The sequence below is a fragment of the Coturnix japonica genome, unplaced genomic scaffold, assembly GCF_054131305.1.
Source record: "Coturnix japonica strain WE unplaced genomic scaffold, WE-NBRP24 Scf073, whole genome shotgun sequence".
Classification (NCBI taxonomy): Eukaryota; Metazoa; Chordata; class Aves; order Galliformes; family Phasianidae; genus Coturnix; species Coturnix japonica.
The window spans coordinates 438,171-454,652 of NW_028188976.1; the positions used below are offsets into that span (position 1 = coordinate 438,171).

Below are 16,482 nucleotides of genomic sequence, written 5' to 3' on the forward strand. Positions count from 1 at the left end.
AGGGACTGGGAGGGAATGGGAGGGAATGGGGGCAACTGGGAGGGACTGAGGGCAACTGGGAGAGAATGGGGGCAACTGGGAGGGAATGGGAGGGAATGGGGGTAACTGGGAGGGAATGGGGGCAACTGGGGGCAACTGGGAGGGAATGGGAGGGAATGGGGGCAACTGGGAGGGACTGGGGGCAACTGGGAGGGAATGGGAGTGACTGGGGGCAACTGGGGGCAACTGGGATAAACTGGGAGGGAATGGGGGGAAATGGGGGCAACTGGGAGGGAATGGGGGCAACTGAGAGGGAATGGGGGGGAATGGGAGGGACTGGGGGCAACTGGGATAAACTGGGAGGGAATGGGAGGGACTGGGGGCAACTGGGAGGGAATGGGGGGGAATGGGGGCAACTGGGGGCAATTGGGGGGGAATGGGAGGGAATGGGGGCAACTGGGATAAACCGGGAGGGAATGGGGGCAACTGGGGGCAACTGGGGGGGAATGGGAGGGAATGGGAGGGGAATGGGGGCAACTGGGGGCAATTGGGAGCTACTGAGGGCAACTGGGAGGGACTGGAAGACACTGGGAGGGATGGGGAGGGGTAACTGGGAGGAACTGGGAGGGACTGGGGGGAAAAAGGAGGAAATGAAGGGGAAAAAGAATTGGGGGAGGAAATGAGGAAATGGGAGGGGAAAAGAACCACAAAAATTGGGGGGGAAAAGGAGGAAATTGGGGGAAAACGGGAGGAAAAAGGAGGAAATGGAAGAGGAAAAAGACAGGATTGGGGGGAAATGGAGGAAATTGGAAGGGAAAAAGGCAAATTTGGGGGGGAATGGAGGAAATGGAAGAGGAAAAAGGAAGAATTGAGGGAAAAGTGGGAAGTGGGAGGAAAAAGGAGGAAATTGTAGGGGAAAAGGGGCAAATTTGGGGAGAAAAGGAGGAAAAAGGAAAGGGAAACAGGCAAAATTGAGGAAGAAAAGGAGGAAATAGGGGGAAAAGGGCAAATTTGTGGAGAAAAGGAGGAAAAAGGAAAGGGAAACAGGCAAAATTGAGGAAGAAAAGGAGGAAATAGGGGAAAATAGGGGGAAAAAGGAGGAAATCGAAGGGGAACAAGGCAAATTTTAGGGGGGGGAGGATGAAATTAAAGGGGAAAAAGGAGGAAATGGAAGAGGAAGAAGGGGAAATGGAAAAGGGAAACAGGGTAATTGGGGGGAAAAGGAGGAAATAGTGGGAAGTGGGGGAAAAGAAACTGGGGAGGAGGAAATAGGGAATGAAAGCCAAAATTTAGGGACCTTTGGGGTCTTCTGGACCCCCTCCCCAACCCCAATTCTCAACCATTTTGGGGTCAAACCCATTGTGGTGTCCCCCCAACCCCAACAAGGCGACGTCTTTTGGGGTCACCTTCATCCCAATGTCCCTTTGAGCTTCATCATCCAACACGGACTCACTTTTTGCCCCCAAATCTCCCCTTTTAGGGTCTCCAACCCCCTCCCCAACCCCAACACCCAGCAGTTTTGGGGTCAAACCCATTGTGCTGTCCCCCCCACCCCAATAATGCAATGTCTTTTGGGGTTGCCTTCATCCCAATGTCCTATTGAGGTTCTTCATCCAACACGGACTCACTTTTTGCCCCCCAGCCCCCCAGATCTCCAACTTTGGGGTCTTCTGGACCCCCACCCCAAAACCCAGCAGTTTTGGGGTCAAACCCATCGTGATGTCCCCCCAACATCCTACAAGGCGACGTCTTTTGGGGTCACCTTTATCCCAATGTCCTATTGAGGTTCTTCATCCATCATGGCGGCACTTTTTGCACCCCAACACCCCAGATCTCCACTTTGGGGTCTTCTGGACCCCCTCCCCAACCCCAATTCCCAACCATTTTGGGGTCAAACCCATTTTGGTCTCCCCCCAACACCCTACAAGGCAACGTCTTTTGGGGTCACCTTCATCCCCATGTCCCCTTGAGCTTCTATATCCAACACGGACTCACTTTTTGCCCCCAAATCTCCCCTTTTAGGGTCTCCAACCCCCTCCCCAACCCCAATTCCCAACCATTTTGGGGTCAAACCCATCATGGCGTCCCCCCAACCCCAATAAGGCGACGTCTTTTGGGGTCACCTTCATCCCAATTTCCCCTTGAGCTTCTTCATCCAACACGGACTCACTTTTTGCCCCCAAATCTCCCCTTTTAGGGTCTCCAACCCCCTCCCCAACCCCAATTCCCAATGATTTTGGGGTCAAACCCATCATGGCGTCCCCCCAACCCCAATAATGCGATGTCTTTTGGGGTTGCCTTCATCCCAACGTCCCTTTGAGATTCTATATCCAACAAAGACTCACTTTTTGCCCCCCAACCCCCCAGATCTCCATTTTTGGGGTCTTCTGGACCCCCTCCCGAACCCCAATTCTCAACCATTTTGGGGTCAAACCCATTGTACTGTCCCCCCAACCCCAATAATGCAATGTCTTTTGGGGTCACCTTCATCCCAACGTCCCTTTGAGCTTCATCATCCAACACGGACTCACTTTTTGCCCCCAAATCTCCCCTTTTAGGGTCTCTATCTCCCCCCCCCTCCCCTCCCGGTGCCACCCCCGGGGCGGATGGTGCCTGTGACGGCGCTGGGATTAGAGGCTGAAGGCGGAGGTTCTGGGTTTCCTCCTCCGGTCCGATATAAGCTCCAGCTTCGGCTCCGTCGGGAGGAAGCGACGTTTGCTCACCTCGGGTGGAGTTCGTCCTTCTTTTTCCCCACCCATTTTTCCCCCCCTCCCCCCAAAACCCCCCCGCCCCTTTCCCGGCTGTAGATCCAGGTAAGGAACGTGGGGACCCCCCCTGGGTAGGGGGGTTGTATGTGGGGGGTGGTCCTTGGAGCGTTCTTTGCTGGTGGGGGGAATGGGAGGAGAATGGGGGAGATGGGGGGAGGGAGGGGTGGCTTCTCTCCACTCCTTCCATTCACCTTCCCCCTCTCCCTTCCCCCTCTCCTTCCCCTTCTCCTTCCCTCTCCCTTTCCCCTCTCCCCCTTCCTCCCCTCCCTCCCCCTTCTCCCTTCCCTTCCCTCTCCCTTCCCCCTCTCCTTCTCCCTCTCCCTTCCCCTTCCCTTACCTCTCTCCTTTCCCTTCCCTCTCCTTACCCTTACCCTTCCCCATCTCCCCCCCTTCCCTTCCTTCTCCCTTCCTCTCCTTCCCCTTCTCCTTCCCTCTCCCTTTCCCCTCTCCCCCTTCCTCCCCTCCCTCCCCCTTCTCCCTTCCCTTCCCTCTCCTTCCCCTTCCTTCCCTTCCTTCTCCCTTCCCCCTCTCCTTCCCCCTCTCCTTCTCCCTCTCCCTTCCCTCCCTCCCTTCCTTCTCCCTTCCCCTTCTCCTTCCCCTTCTTCTCCTTCTCCCCCTTCCCTTCTCCCTCTCCCTTCCATCTCCCTTTCCCCCCCCTTCCTTCTCCCTCTCCTCTCTTCCCCTCTCCCTTCCCTCTCTCCCTTCCCTCTCCTTCCCCCTCTCCTTCCCCCCTCTCCCTTCCATCTCCCTTCCCCCACTTCCTTCTCCCTCTCCCTCTCCCCTCTTCCCCTCTCCCCCCTCCTCCATCCCCCCCATTTTCCCTCTCCCCTCCCTCTTCCCTCCCTCCCCTTCTTCCCTCTCCCATCCCCATCCCCTCTCCCCCCTCCATCCTCCCTCCCCCTCCTCCTTCCCCCTCCTTCTTCCCCCCTCCCTCTCCCCTCCTCCCACCCCTGACCTCACCCTGACCCCCCCCACACCCTGAACCCACACCCCGACCCCCCCCTGACCCCCCCCCCCCCCCCTCAATTTCTGCCCCACAGCTCCCACCCCTTCGGAATGCAGATCCCACTCATCCTGCTCCTGGTGCTGGGAACTGCAGGTAGGAGAGGACCTGGGGGGGTCCTGTGGCCACTCACAGACCCCCCTCCCCCCCACCCCCCCCATGGCCACTCATAGATCCCCCCATGGCCAGCTGGGACCCCCATGGGCACCTCGGACCCCCCACATCCACAGGACCCCCCATTTCCTCATTGGGATCCCCCTCGTCCATGGGACCCTTCCCCACACACATCCACCATGGACCCCTTCCATGCACCCATGAGACCCCCATGGCCATCTCAACCCCCCCCCACATCCATGGGACCCCCATGGCCACCTCAGACCCCCTGCATTTGTGAGACACCCCCCCATACCAACATCCAAGACCCCTGTTTCCACGTCAAACCCCCCTCATCCTCCCCATGGGACCCCCGTGATGACCCATATCCCCCCTATCTGTCCCCATTATATCAACGTCCCCCTAATGATGGCAATGGGGGACACCACAGTGACCCATATCCCCCCTATCTGTCCCCATTATATCAATGTTCCCCTAATGATGGCAATGGGGGACCCCATGGTGACCCATATCCCCCCTATCTGTCCCCATGATATCAGCGTCCCCCTAATGATGGCAATGGGGGACCCCATGGTGACCCATATCCCCCCTATCTGTCCCCATTATATCAATGCCCCCCTAATGATGGCAATGGGGGACCCCATGGTGACCCATATCCCCCCTATCTGTCCCCATTATATCAGTGTCCCCCTAATGATGGCAATGGGGGACCCCATGGTGACCCATATCCCCCCTATCTGTCCCGTTATATCAGCGTCCCCCTAACGATGGCAATGGGGGACCCCATGGTGACCCATATCCCCCCTATCTGTCCCAATTATATCAGTGTCCCCCTAATGATGGCAATGGGGGACCCCATGGTGACCCATATCCCCCCTATCTGTCCCCATTATATCAACGTCCCCCTAGTGATGTCAATGGGGGACCCCATGGTGACCCATATCCCCCCTATCTGTCCCCATTATATCAGCATCCCCCTAATGATGGCAATGGGGGACCCCGTGATGACCCATATCCCCCCTATCTGTCCCCATGATATCAATGTCCCCCTAATGATGGCAATGGGGGACCCCATGGTGACCCATATCCCCCCTATCTGTCCCCATTATATCAGCATCCCCCTAATGATGGCAATGGGGGACCCCATGGTGACCCATATCCCCCCTATCTGTCCCCATTATATCAGCATCCCCCTAATGATGGCAATGGGGGACCCCATGGTGACCCATATCCCCCCTATCTGTCCCCATTATATCAGTGTCCCCCTAATGATGGCAGTGGGGGACCCCATGGTGACCCATATCCCCCCTATCTGTCCCCATTATATCAATGTCCCCCTAATGATGGCAATGGGGGACCCCATGGTGACCCATATCCCCCCTATCTGTCTCCATTATATCAGCATCCCCCTAATGATGGCAATGGGGGACCCCATGGTGACCCATATCCCCCCTATCTGTCCCCATTATATCAGCGTCCCCCTAATGATGGCAATGGGGGACCCCATGGTGACCCATATCCCCCCTATCTGTCCCCATTATATCAATGTCCCCCTAACGATGGCAATGGGGGACCCCATGGTGACCCATATCCCCCCTATCTGTCCCCATTATATCAATGTCCCCCTAATGATGGCAATGGGGGACCCCATGGTGACCCATATCCCCCCTATCTGTCCCCATTATATCAGCATCCCCCTAATGATGGCAATGGGGGACCCCGGGATGACCCATATCCCCCCTATCTGTCCCCATTATATCAATGTCCCCCTAATGATGGCAATGGGGGACCCCATGGTGACCCATATCCCCCCTATCTGTCCCCATTATATCAGCGTCCCCCTAATGATGGCAATGGGGGACCCCATGGTGACCCATATCCCCCCTATCTGTCCCCATTATATCAACGTCCCCCTAATGATGGCAATGGGGGACCCCATGGTGACCCATATCCCCCCTATCTGTCCCCATTATATCAACGTCTCCCTAATGATGGCAATGGGGGACCCCATGGTGACCCATATCCCCCCTATCTGTCCCCACAGCCTCGAGGAACGTCCTGTGGGTGATCGAGGGGACATCGTGTGACCTGCCCTGGCAAGCTGCTCTATTCAAAAGGGACAAATTCATCTGTGGGGGGACTTTGGTGGCCCGGAATTGGGTGCTGACGGCCGCCCATTGCCACGTCCCTGGGTAGGAGGGATGGGGAGGGGGGTCTCCATTGGGATCCCTCAAGTTTTGGGACAAATAATGGTTAATTTGGCCATTTTCTTCCAGTATTGGGATGGATAACCTTAACTCTGCCCATCACTGTGCTGAAAATGTCTTAAATCTGCCATTTTTTCCCCAATATTTGGGCAAATAACCCCGAATCTGCCCCTCTCTGTGCTGAAAATCCCTTATATCAGCCATTTTACCCCAATATTTGGGCAAATAACCCCAAATCTGCCCCTCACTGGGTTGAAAATGCCCTTAAATCTGCTGTTTCCCCCCAGTATTTGGATAAATAACCTTAACTCTGCCCTTTTCTGCACCAATATCCACAACTCTGCCTTTTTCTCCACGATATTTGCACAAATAACCTTAATTCTCCCCATTTCCTACCCTATAATTGCACAAATAACCTCAATTCTCCCCCTTTTCCCCCAGTATATCCACCAATAACCCCAACTCTCCCCTTTTCCCCCAATATTTGCACCAACAACCCTAATTCTCCCCTTTTTCACCCAATATATCCCCCAGTAATCCCAATTCTTCCCCTTTTCCCCCCAATATATCCCCCAATAGCCTCAATTCTCCCCTTTTCCCCCCAATATATCCACCAATAACCCCAATTCTTCCCCCTTTTCCCCCAATAACCCAAATATTTCCCCTTTTTCCCCCAATATATCCCCCAATAGCCTCAATTCTCCCCTTTTCCCCCTAATATATCCCCCAATAGCCTCAATTCTCCCCTTTTCCCCCCAATATATCCACCAATAACCTCAATTCTCTCTTTTTCCCCCCAATATATCCATAAATTCTCCTCTTTTTCCCCCAATAACTCCAATATTTCCTCTTTTTCCCCCAATACATCCCCCAATAACCCAACTCTACCCTTCCCCACCAATATTTCCCCCAATAACCCCAAATTCTCCGCTTTTTCCCCCAATATATCCCCCAATAACCCAACTCTACCCTTTCCAACCCCCCCTAACATTCTCCCCCTCCCTCCCTCCCTCTCCAGCCACCTCAATGTCCGCCTGGGGGGCCGTGGTCACCGGGACCCCCACTCCACGGAGCAGCGCCGTCTGTCCTCCAAAGCCATCTCATATCCTCGTTACGACCCGGCCACCAAAGATGGGGATCTGATGCTCATTAAACTCCTCCAGCCCGCCCGCCTTAACGAGCACGTCAAGCCTTTACCTTTGGCTTTTAATTGCCCCCAGCCCGGAATGACCTGTCAGATCTCAGGATGGGGGTCCACCACCAGCCCTGAAGGTACGAGACCCGTTTCTTGTATATAGGGTGGGCAACCCTACAACCTTCGGGTTGATTTCTCCCCATAGATTGAAGGGCTGGGGGTCCTACAACCTTTGGTTGACCTTATCCCTATAGACCAGGGGGGTTAGAGGTCCTACAGCCTTTAGTTGACGTCCTTTTGTATCGTGGGGTTGGAGGCCCTACATATGGGTTGCTTGTTGGAGGTCCTACAACCCTTGGTTGACCTTCTCCCTATAGATCAGGGGGGTTGGAGGTCCTACACCTTTGGTTGCCCTCCCTTTGGATTGGGGGCTGGGGACCTACAACCTTCAATGGACCTTTTCCCTATGGATTGCTTGTTGGATGTCCTACAACCTTTGATTGACTTTATCCCTATAGACCAGGGGCGTTGGAGGTCCTACAACCTTTGGTTGACTTTATCCCTATAGACCAGGGGGGTTGGAGGTCCTACAACCCTTGGTTGACCTTATCCCTATAGACCAGGGGGGTTGGAGTTCCTACAACCTTTGATTGACTTTATCCCTATAGACCAGGGGGGTTGGAGGTCCTACAACCTTTGGTTGACTTTATCCCTATAGACCAGGGGCGTTGGAGGTCCTACAACCCTTGGTTGACTTTATCCCTATAGACCAGGGGCGTTGGAGGTCCTATAACCCTTGGTTAACCTTATCCCTATAGACCAGGGGGGTTGGAGGTCCTACAACCTTTGATTGACTTTATCCCTATAGACCAAGGGGGTTGGAGGTCCTACAACCTTTGGTTGACCTTATCCCTATAGACCAGGGGCGTTGGAGGTCCTACAACCCTTGGTTGACCTTATCTCTATAGATCAGGGGGGTTGAAGGTCCTACAACCCTTGGTTGACCTTATCCCTATAGACCAGGGGCGTTGGAGGTCCTACAACCCTTGGTTGACCTTATCCCTATAGACCAGGGGTGTTGGAGGTCCTACAACCCTTGGTTGACCTTATCCCTATAGACCAGGGGCGTTGGAGGTCCTACAACCCTTGGTTGACCTTATCCCTATAGACCAGGGGTGTTGGAGGTCCTACAACCCTTGTTTGACCTTATCCCTATAGACCAGGGGGGTTGAAGGTCCTACAACCTTTGATTGACTTTATCCCTATAGACCAGGGGGGTTGAAGGTCCTACAACCCTTGGTTGACTTTATCCCTATAGACCAAGGGCGTTGGAGGTCCTACAACCTTTGTTTGACCTTATTATATCCCTATAGACCTTGTTATATCCCTATAGACCTTGTTATATCCCTATAGACCTTGTTATATCCCTATAGACCACGGATGGGGGTTGGGGGTCCCTTAGTGACTCCATGTCTTCTATCACCTCCAGTCACCTTCCCTGAGGACCTCCATTGTGCCAAGGTCACCATCGTCCCAGAGGAGCGATGCCGACGTATCTACCCGGGTTCCATCACCTCCAACATGGTGTGTGCCGGGGAGCACCGCAACCGCGCCGACTCCTGCCAGGTGGGTGAGGAGCAAAGCAGGGATCGGGGCAGGGGGTGGAAGGGAGGGGGTCCCAAATTTGGGGTGGTTCTATGACCCGAAATAGACCCAAATTTGGGGTGGTTCTATGATGCGAAACAGACCCAAATCTGAGGTGGTGGGGTGGATCTATGGCCTGAAATAGTCCCAAATTTGGGGTGGTTCTATGACCCAAAATAGTCCAAAATTTGGGGCAGTTCTATAACCCAAAACAAACCCAAATTTGGGGTGGTGAGGTGGTTCTATGACCCGAAATAGACCCAAATTTGGGGTGGTTCTATGACCTGAAATAGTTCAAAATTTGGGGCGGTTCTATAACCCAAAACAAACCCAAATTTGGGGTGGTGGGGTGGTTCTATGACCCGAAATAGACCCAAATTTGGGGTGGTTCTATGACCCAAAACAGACCCAAATTTGGTGTGGTTCTGCAACCTGGAATAGTCCCAAATCTGGCGTGGTTCTATGACCTGAAATAGACCCAAATTTGGGGTGGTTCTATGATGCGAAACAGACCCAAATCTGGGGTGGTGGGGTGGTTCTATGACCCAAAATAGTCACGTATTTGGGGTGGTTCTATGACCCGAAATAGACCCAAATTTGGGGTGGTTCTATGATGCGAAACAGACCCAAATCTGGGGTGGTGGGGTGGTTCTATGGCCTGAAATAGTCCCAAATTTGGGGTGGTTCTATGACCCAAAATAGTCCAAAATTTGGGGCAGTTCTATAACCCAAAACAAACCCGAATTTGGGGTGGTGGGGTGGTTCTATGACCCGAAATAGACCCAAATTTGGGGTGGTTCTATGACCCGAAATAGTTCAAAATTTGGGGCGGTTCTATAACCCAAAACAAACCCAAATTTGGGGTGGTGGGGTGGTTCTATGACCCGAAATAGACCCAAATTTGGGGTGGTTCTATGACCCGAAATAGTTCAAAATTTGGTGTGGTTCTGCAACCTGGAATAGTCCCAAATTTGGCATGGTTCTATGACCTGAAACAGACCCAAATTTGGGGCGGTTCTATGACCCGAAATAGTCCCAAATTTGGGGCGGTTCTATGACCCGAAATAGACCCAAATTTGGGGTGGTTCTATGATGCAAAACAGACCCAAATCTGGGGTGGTGGGGTGGTTCTATGACCTGAAACAGACCCAAATCTGGGGTGGTGGGGTGGTTCTATGGCCTGAAATAGACACAGATTTGGGGTGGTTCTATGACCCAAAACAGACCCAAATTTGGCATGGTTCTGTGACCTGAAATAGACCCAAATTTGGGGTGGTTCTATGACCCAAAATAGTCCCAAATTTGGGGCGGTTCTATGACCCGAAATAGACCCAAATTTGGGGTGGTTCTATGACCTGAAATAGACCCAAATTTGGGGTGGTTCTATGACCTGAAATAGACCCAAATTTGGGGTGGTTCTATGATGCAAAACAGACCCAAATCTGGGGTGGTGGGGTGGTTCTATGACCTGAAACAGACCCAAATCTGGGGTGGTGGGGTGGTTCTATGGCCTGAAATAGACACAGATTTGGGGTGGTTCTATGACCCAAAACAGACCCAAATTTGGCATGGTTCTGTGACCTGAAATAGACCCAAATTTGGGGTGGTTCTATGACCCAAAATAGTCCCAAATTTGGGGCGGTTCTATGACCCGAAATAGACCCAAATTTGGGGTGGTTCTATGACCTGAAATAGACCCAAATTTGGGGTGGTTCTATGACCTGAAATAGACCCAAATTTGGGGTGGTTCTATGATGCAAAACAGACCCAAATCTGGGGTGGTGGGGTGGTTCTATGACCTGAAACAGACCCAAATCTGGGGTGGTGGGGTGGTTCTATGGCCTGAAATAGACACAAATTTGGGGCAGTTCTATAACCCAAAACAAAACCAAATTTGGGGTGGTGGGGTGGTTCTATGACCCAAAACAGACCCAAATTTGGTGTGGTTCTGCAACCTGGAATAGTCCCAAATTTGGCGTGGTTCTATGACCTGAAACAGACCCAAATTTGGGGCGGTTCTATGACCCGAAATAGACCCAAATTTGGGGTGGTTCTATGACCTGAAACAGACCCAAATTTGGGGCGGTTCTATGACCCGAAATAGTCCCATATTTGGGGCAGTTTTATGACCCAAATCAATCCCATATTTGGGCCAGTTTTATGACCCAAATCGACCCCAAATTTGGGGCAGTTTTATGACCCAAATTGATCCCAAATTTGGGGCAGTTTTATGACCCAAATCAACCCCAAATTTGGGGCAGTTTTATGACCCGAATTGATCTCAAATTTGGGGCTGTTTTATGACCTGAATCGATCCCAAATTTGAAGCAGTTTTACAACCCAAAACAACCCCAGATTTGGGGCAGTTTTACAACCTGAAACGACCCCAAATTTAGAGATATCCTATGGGGCTCTGAGACCCCCCATCCCAACCCCAAAAAGCATCATCCCCCCCCTCTTTTCTTCCCCCCATCAGGGAGATTCCGGGGGACCCCTCGTATGTGACGGGCGTCTGCAGGGCATCGTCTCATGGGGTCCAGGTGTCTGCGGGGACCCCCAAAAACCCGGAGTCTACGTCAACCTCTGCAAGTACACCCGATGGATCCATGACACCATGAGAAGCAACTGAACCCCCCCAAACCTCCCCCCACATCCCACCCCATATCCCACCCCCCAACCCTTGTCCCCAAGATGGGGGTCCTTCCGGAGTCGGCCGGTCCGAGTACCGGGACATGCGATCCCCCCCAGGGGTGGGTAGGGGTCAGCATTGGGGTCCCCCAATGGAGATGTCTGTGAATAAAATGGTGGGGGGCTTTTTTTTTTGAGGACTGAGCACGGTTTTGGGGGGATGGGTGGGAATTCAAAGTGGTTTGAGTGGCCCCCTCCCCATCCATCACCTCCATGGGTTTCGTAATGGGGGGAGAGGACCCCAGTGTTGGGGGGTAGGGGGAGGATCGGTGGCCTCACTTGTGGTGGTCCATCGTTGACCCCATTGGGGGGCAGATCTCCCCTTTGCTGTGGGGTTCATCTCTTGACCCCAATCCAGGTTGACCCCATTGTGATGCTTTCCCCATGGTGGGGGGGGGTGGCAATGCTCCCCATTCCCTCTTTAGAAGGAGGTCTTGGTGTCGGTCCAAAGCTCAATGGAGGGGGAAGAACCAACTGGTGGCCATTGGTGGCTCCCAGATCAATATCGCATGAGGAGGTTTGAGAAGATTTGGTGATGAAGATCCCACCTCAATGACCAACCACTGTTGGGGGGGAGACCACGGTGGGCTCTACCACTGGTCAGCTCTGGGTCTTCCTTGGAGGTTGAAGTTGGGATCTGCTCAGTGTGTCTGTGTGCCCATGGGGGTCAAGTCAGGTCCGTGTCCATGGAGGTCTGGTCAGTATGTTGGTGGAGGTTCTGGTCCATTTGATTGTGGAGTTCTGGTTCTTGTGTTCATGAGGTTCTGGTCCATTTGATTGTGGAGGTCTGGTCCTTGTGTTCATGAGGTTCTGGTCCATTTGATTGTGGAGGTCTGGTCCTTGTGTTCATGAGGTTCTGGTCCATTTGATTGTGGAGGTCTGGTCCTTGTGTTCATGAGGTTCTGGTCCTTGTGTTCGTGAGGTTCTGGTCCTTGTGTTCATGAGGTTCTGGTCCTTGTGTTTATGAGGTTCTGGTCCTTGTGTTCGTGAGGTTCTAGTCCACGTGTTCATGAGGTTCTGGTCCTTGTGTTCATGAGGTTCTGGTCCACGTGTTCATGAGGTTCTGGTCCTTGTGTTTATGAGGTTCTGGTCCTTGTGTTCATGGAGGTTCTGGTCAGTGAGCCCATGAAGTTCTGGTCCGTGTGTTCATGAGGTTCTGGTCCTTGTGTTCATGAGGTTCTGGTCCAAGTGATTGTAGAGGTCTGGTCTATGTGTTCATGAGGTTCTGGTCCTTGTGTTTATGAGGTTCTGGTCCATTTGATTGTGGAGTTCTGGTCCTTGTATTCATGAGGTTCTGGTCTAGGTGTTCATTAGGTTCTGATCCTTGTGTTCATGGAGGTCTGGTCCTTGTTTTCATGAGGTTCTGGTCCAAGTGATTGTAGAGGTCTGGTCCTTGTGTTCATGAGGTTCTGGTCCATGTGTTCATTAGGTTCTGGTCCTTGTGTCCATGAAGTTCTGGTCCTTGTATTCATGAGGTTCTGGTCCATGTGGTCATGTTGTTCTGGTCCTTTGTTCATGGAGGTTCTGGTCCTTGTGTTCGTGAGGTTCTGGTCCTTGTATTCATGAGGTTCTGGTCCTTGTGTTCATGAGGTTCTGATCCTTGTGTTCATGGAGGTTCTGGTCCTTGTGTTCATGGAGGTTCTGGTCCTTGTGTTCATGAGGTTCTGATCCTTGTATTCATGAGGTTCTGGTCCATGTGGTCATGAGGTTCTGGTCCTTGTGTCCATGAGGTTCTGGTCCTTGTGTTCATGGAGGTTCTGGTCAGTGAGCCCATGAAGTTCTGGTCCGTGTGTTCATGAGGTTCTGGTCCTTGTGTTTATGAGGTTCTGGTCCATTTGATTGTGGAGGTCTGGTCCTTGTGTTCATGAGGTTCTGGTCCAAGTGATTGTAGAGGTCTGGTCCGTGTGTTCATGAGGTTCTGGTCCTTGTGTTCCTGAGGTTCTGGTCCATTTGATTGTGGAGGTCTGGTCCTTGTGTTCATGAGGTTCTGGTCCTTGTGTTCATGAGGTTCTGGTCCAAGTGATTGTAGAGGTCTGGTCCTTGTGTTCATGAGGGCCTGGTTCTTGTGTGCATGAGGTTCTGGTCCTTGTGTTCATGGAGGTCTGGTCCTTGTGTTCATGAGGTTCTGGTCCTTGTGTTCGTGAGGTTCTGGTCCTTGTGTTCATGAGGTTCTGGTCCAAGTGACTGTAGAGGTCTGGTCCTTGTGTTCATGAGGTTCTGGTTCTTGTGTTCATGAGGTTCTGGTCCAAGTGATTGTAGAGGTCTGGTCCTTGTGTTCGTGAGGTTCTGGTCCATTTGATTGTAGAGGTATGGTTTTTGTGTTCATGAGGTTCTGGTCCACGTGTTTATGGAGTTCTGATCCAAATGTGGATGGAGGTCTGGTCCGTGTGTCCATGAAGTTCTGATCCATGTGTCTATGGAGGTCTGGTCAGTATGTTGGTGGAGATGTGGTCTGTATGTCCATGGAGATGTGGTCCATATACCCATGGAGATGTGGTCTCTATGCCCATGACGATGTGCCCCACATGCCCATGGAGGTCCTCCCCGTGCCCCCACCCCTCTGTGCCCCCTCCCCACCATTCTCCAGTGTGGCCACCTCCCCCAACCCCTGATCTCCACCTCCCAGCTCCTCCATCCCCGCCTCAACCGTGTCCCCAAAGCACCCCTGTGTCACCCCGGGGCCACCCACTGTGTCACCCCGGGGCCACCCACTGTGTCACCTCGGGGCCACCCACTTTGTCACCCTCCTTGTGTCACCCCGGGGCCACCCACGGTCTCATCACACCCATGGGGACAACCCGAAGTGGGGCCACATCCCCTCCCCACCGCTGTGGGTCGCGAGAGGGGAAGGAAAGAGGGGGCAGAAGGGACTATGGGGCTGCTGGCTGTGGGTGGCAGATCCTGGCGGGTTCAGCCTTGGCCTGAGGGATAATGAGGTAATTAGAGTTAATTAGCGCCAGATGGGAGTGGTGGAACTGGGAGAACTGGTTGGGCCCAACCCCACAGCTCCACAGCTCCGGGTGCTGCGCCAAAGAGCCGTCGCCGTGGGGCAGACGTGGCCCAACTTGTGTGCACACACCTCCCCCCATGGGCTTCTTGGGGGTCCTCCGTGGTCTCTTGGGGGGGGTCTGTGTCCCCATATGGCCCCTCATGTCCCCATATGGCCCCTTATTTCCCCATATGTCCTCTCATGTCCCCGTATGTCCCCTCATGGCCCCATATGGCCCCTCATTTCCCCATATGGCCCCATATGGCCCCTCATTTCCCCATATGGCCCCATATGGCCCCTCATGTCCCCATATGGCCTCTCATGTCCCCATATGTCCCCTCATAAGGTCCCTCACCCCCCAGCATCTCCTCATGTCCCCATACCTCCCTATGTCCTCATGTCCCCTTATGAGGTCCCTAACCCCACAGCATCCCCCTGTGCCCCCCATATCTTCCCATGTTCCCTTGTGTGGGATGGGATCATGGTAGACCAGACACCCATGAATGTATCTCAATAGATCAGACCCCATGGATGGATCTCAGTAGATCAGACCCCATAGATGGATCTCAATAGATCAGGCCCCCATAGATGGATCTCAATAGATCAGACCCCATAGATGGATCTCAATAGATCAGACCCCCATAGATGGATCTCAGTAGATCAGACCCCCATAGATGGATCTCAATAGATCAGACCCCATGGATGGATCTCAGTAGATCTGACCCCATAGATGGATCTCAATAGATCAGACCCCATTGGATGGATCTCAGTAGATCAGACCCCATAGATGGATCTCAATAGATCAGACCCCATAGATGGATCTCAGTAGATCTGACCCCATGGATGGATCTCAATAGATCAGACCCCCATGAGTGGGTCTCAATAGATCAGACCCCATGAATGGATCTCAGTAGATCAGACCCCACTGGATGGATCTCAGTAGATCAGACCCCATGGATGGATCTCAATAGATCAGACCCCCATAGATGGATCTCAATAGATCAGACCCCATGGATGGATCTCAATAGATCAGACCCCATGGATGGATCTCAATAGATCAGACCCCATAGATGGATCTCAATAGATCAGACCCCATAGATGGATCTCAATAGTTCAGACCCCCATAGATGGGATCATGACAGACCAGATCTCCATGAGATGGAACCTTGATAGACCAGATCTCTATGGGATGGGATCCCCATAGACCTGACAGGTTGAACCTCCACAGGGTGGGATCTACCCACAAAGAAAAGACCCCAGGAGGGATCTGATACGAGCAGATCTCCATGGGGTTATGGGGAGCTCCAGGTTCAGCTTTGGGTTTAGGACCAAAGCCAACGCGGCGCTGCCTTCCCCCGCCAGATCAGCATCTCCAGGTTGTGATTCATCCCCACATTTCCTTTCGTCAGGTCTCTCTGCTCCGGGGCCTCCCCTCCCTTAATTACTCATCAAGGCGCTAATTGCTCCGCCAGCTGCTGGTGGCCCCAAGTCCTCAGGGAGGTTCCTTCACCTGCTTTGCAATGGGGAGGATCTACAACACATCCGGGTTGGGGGGAAAGGGGGGGGATCCATGATGGGATCCATGAGGTGGACCCCAAGATGGCGGGATGACCCCAGAACTCCATATGGGATCCATGAGGTGGACCCCAAGATGGTGGGATGACCCCAGAATGCCATATGGGGTCGGTGAGGTGGGACCCCAAATTGGAGGGGAGCCCCCATAGACCCCCCTCCCCCAATGGGACCCTTGAGGTGGACCCCAAGATGGCGGGATGACCCCAGAACCCCATATGGGATCCATGAGGTGGACCCCAAATTGGAGGGGAGCCCCCATAGACCCTCCTCCCCCAATGGGATCCATGAGGTGGACCCCAAGATGGCGGGATGACCCCAGAACCCCATATGGGATCCATGAGGTGGACCCCAAATTGGAGGGGAGCCCCCATAGACCCCCC

The 16,482-nt window shown here is 53.1% G+C and overlaps 1 protein-coding gene across 1 annotated transcript; it reads left to right on the top strand.

The window, feature by feature from the left end:
• The first annotated feature begins 2,575 nt into the window (after positions 1 to 2,575).
• Positions 2,576 to 11,682, top strand: LOC107307352 (kallikrein-8-like). The gene is made up of 6 exons (XM_085534033.1): positions 2,576 to 2,792; positions 3,788 to 3,846; positions 5,909 to 6,056; positions 7,090 to 7,343; positions 8,696 to 8,832; positions 11,327 to 11,682. The coding sequence occupies exons 2-6, from the start codon at positions 3,804 to 3,806 to the stop codon at positions 11,477 to 11,479; spliced, it is 735 nt and encodes a 244-aa protein (XP_085390159.1). The 5' UTR covers positions 2,576 to 2,792; positions 3,788 to 3,803; the 3' UTR covers positions 11,480 to 11,682.
• Positions 11,683 to 16,482: the final 4,800 nt, after the last annotated feature.

Excerpts from the sequence above, each read along its gene's own strand:
- LOC107307352 (XM_085534033.1), top strand. The coding sequence starts at position 3,804 with ATGCAGATCCCACTCATCCTGCTCCTGGTGCTGGGAACTGCAG. Across the intron at positions 3,847-5,908 it reads CCTGGTGCTGGGAACTGCAG|CCTCGAGGAACGTCCTGTGG; the intron begins GTAGGAGAGGAC and ends CTGTCCCCACAG. Across the intron at positions 7,344-8,695 it reads GTCCACCACCAGCCCTGAAG|TCACCTTCCCTGAGGACCTC; the intron begins GTACGAGACCCG and ends TATCACCTCCAG.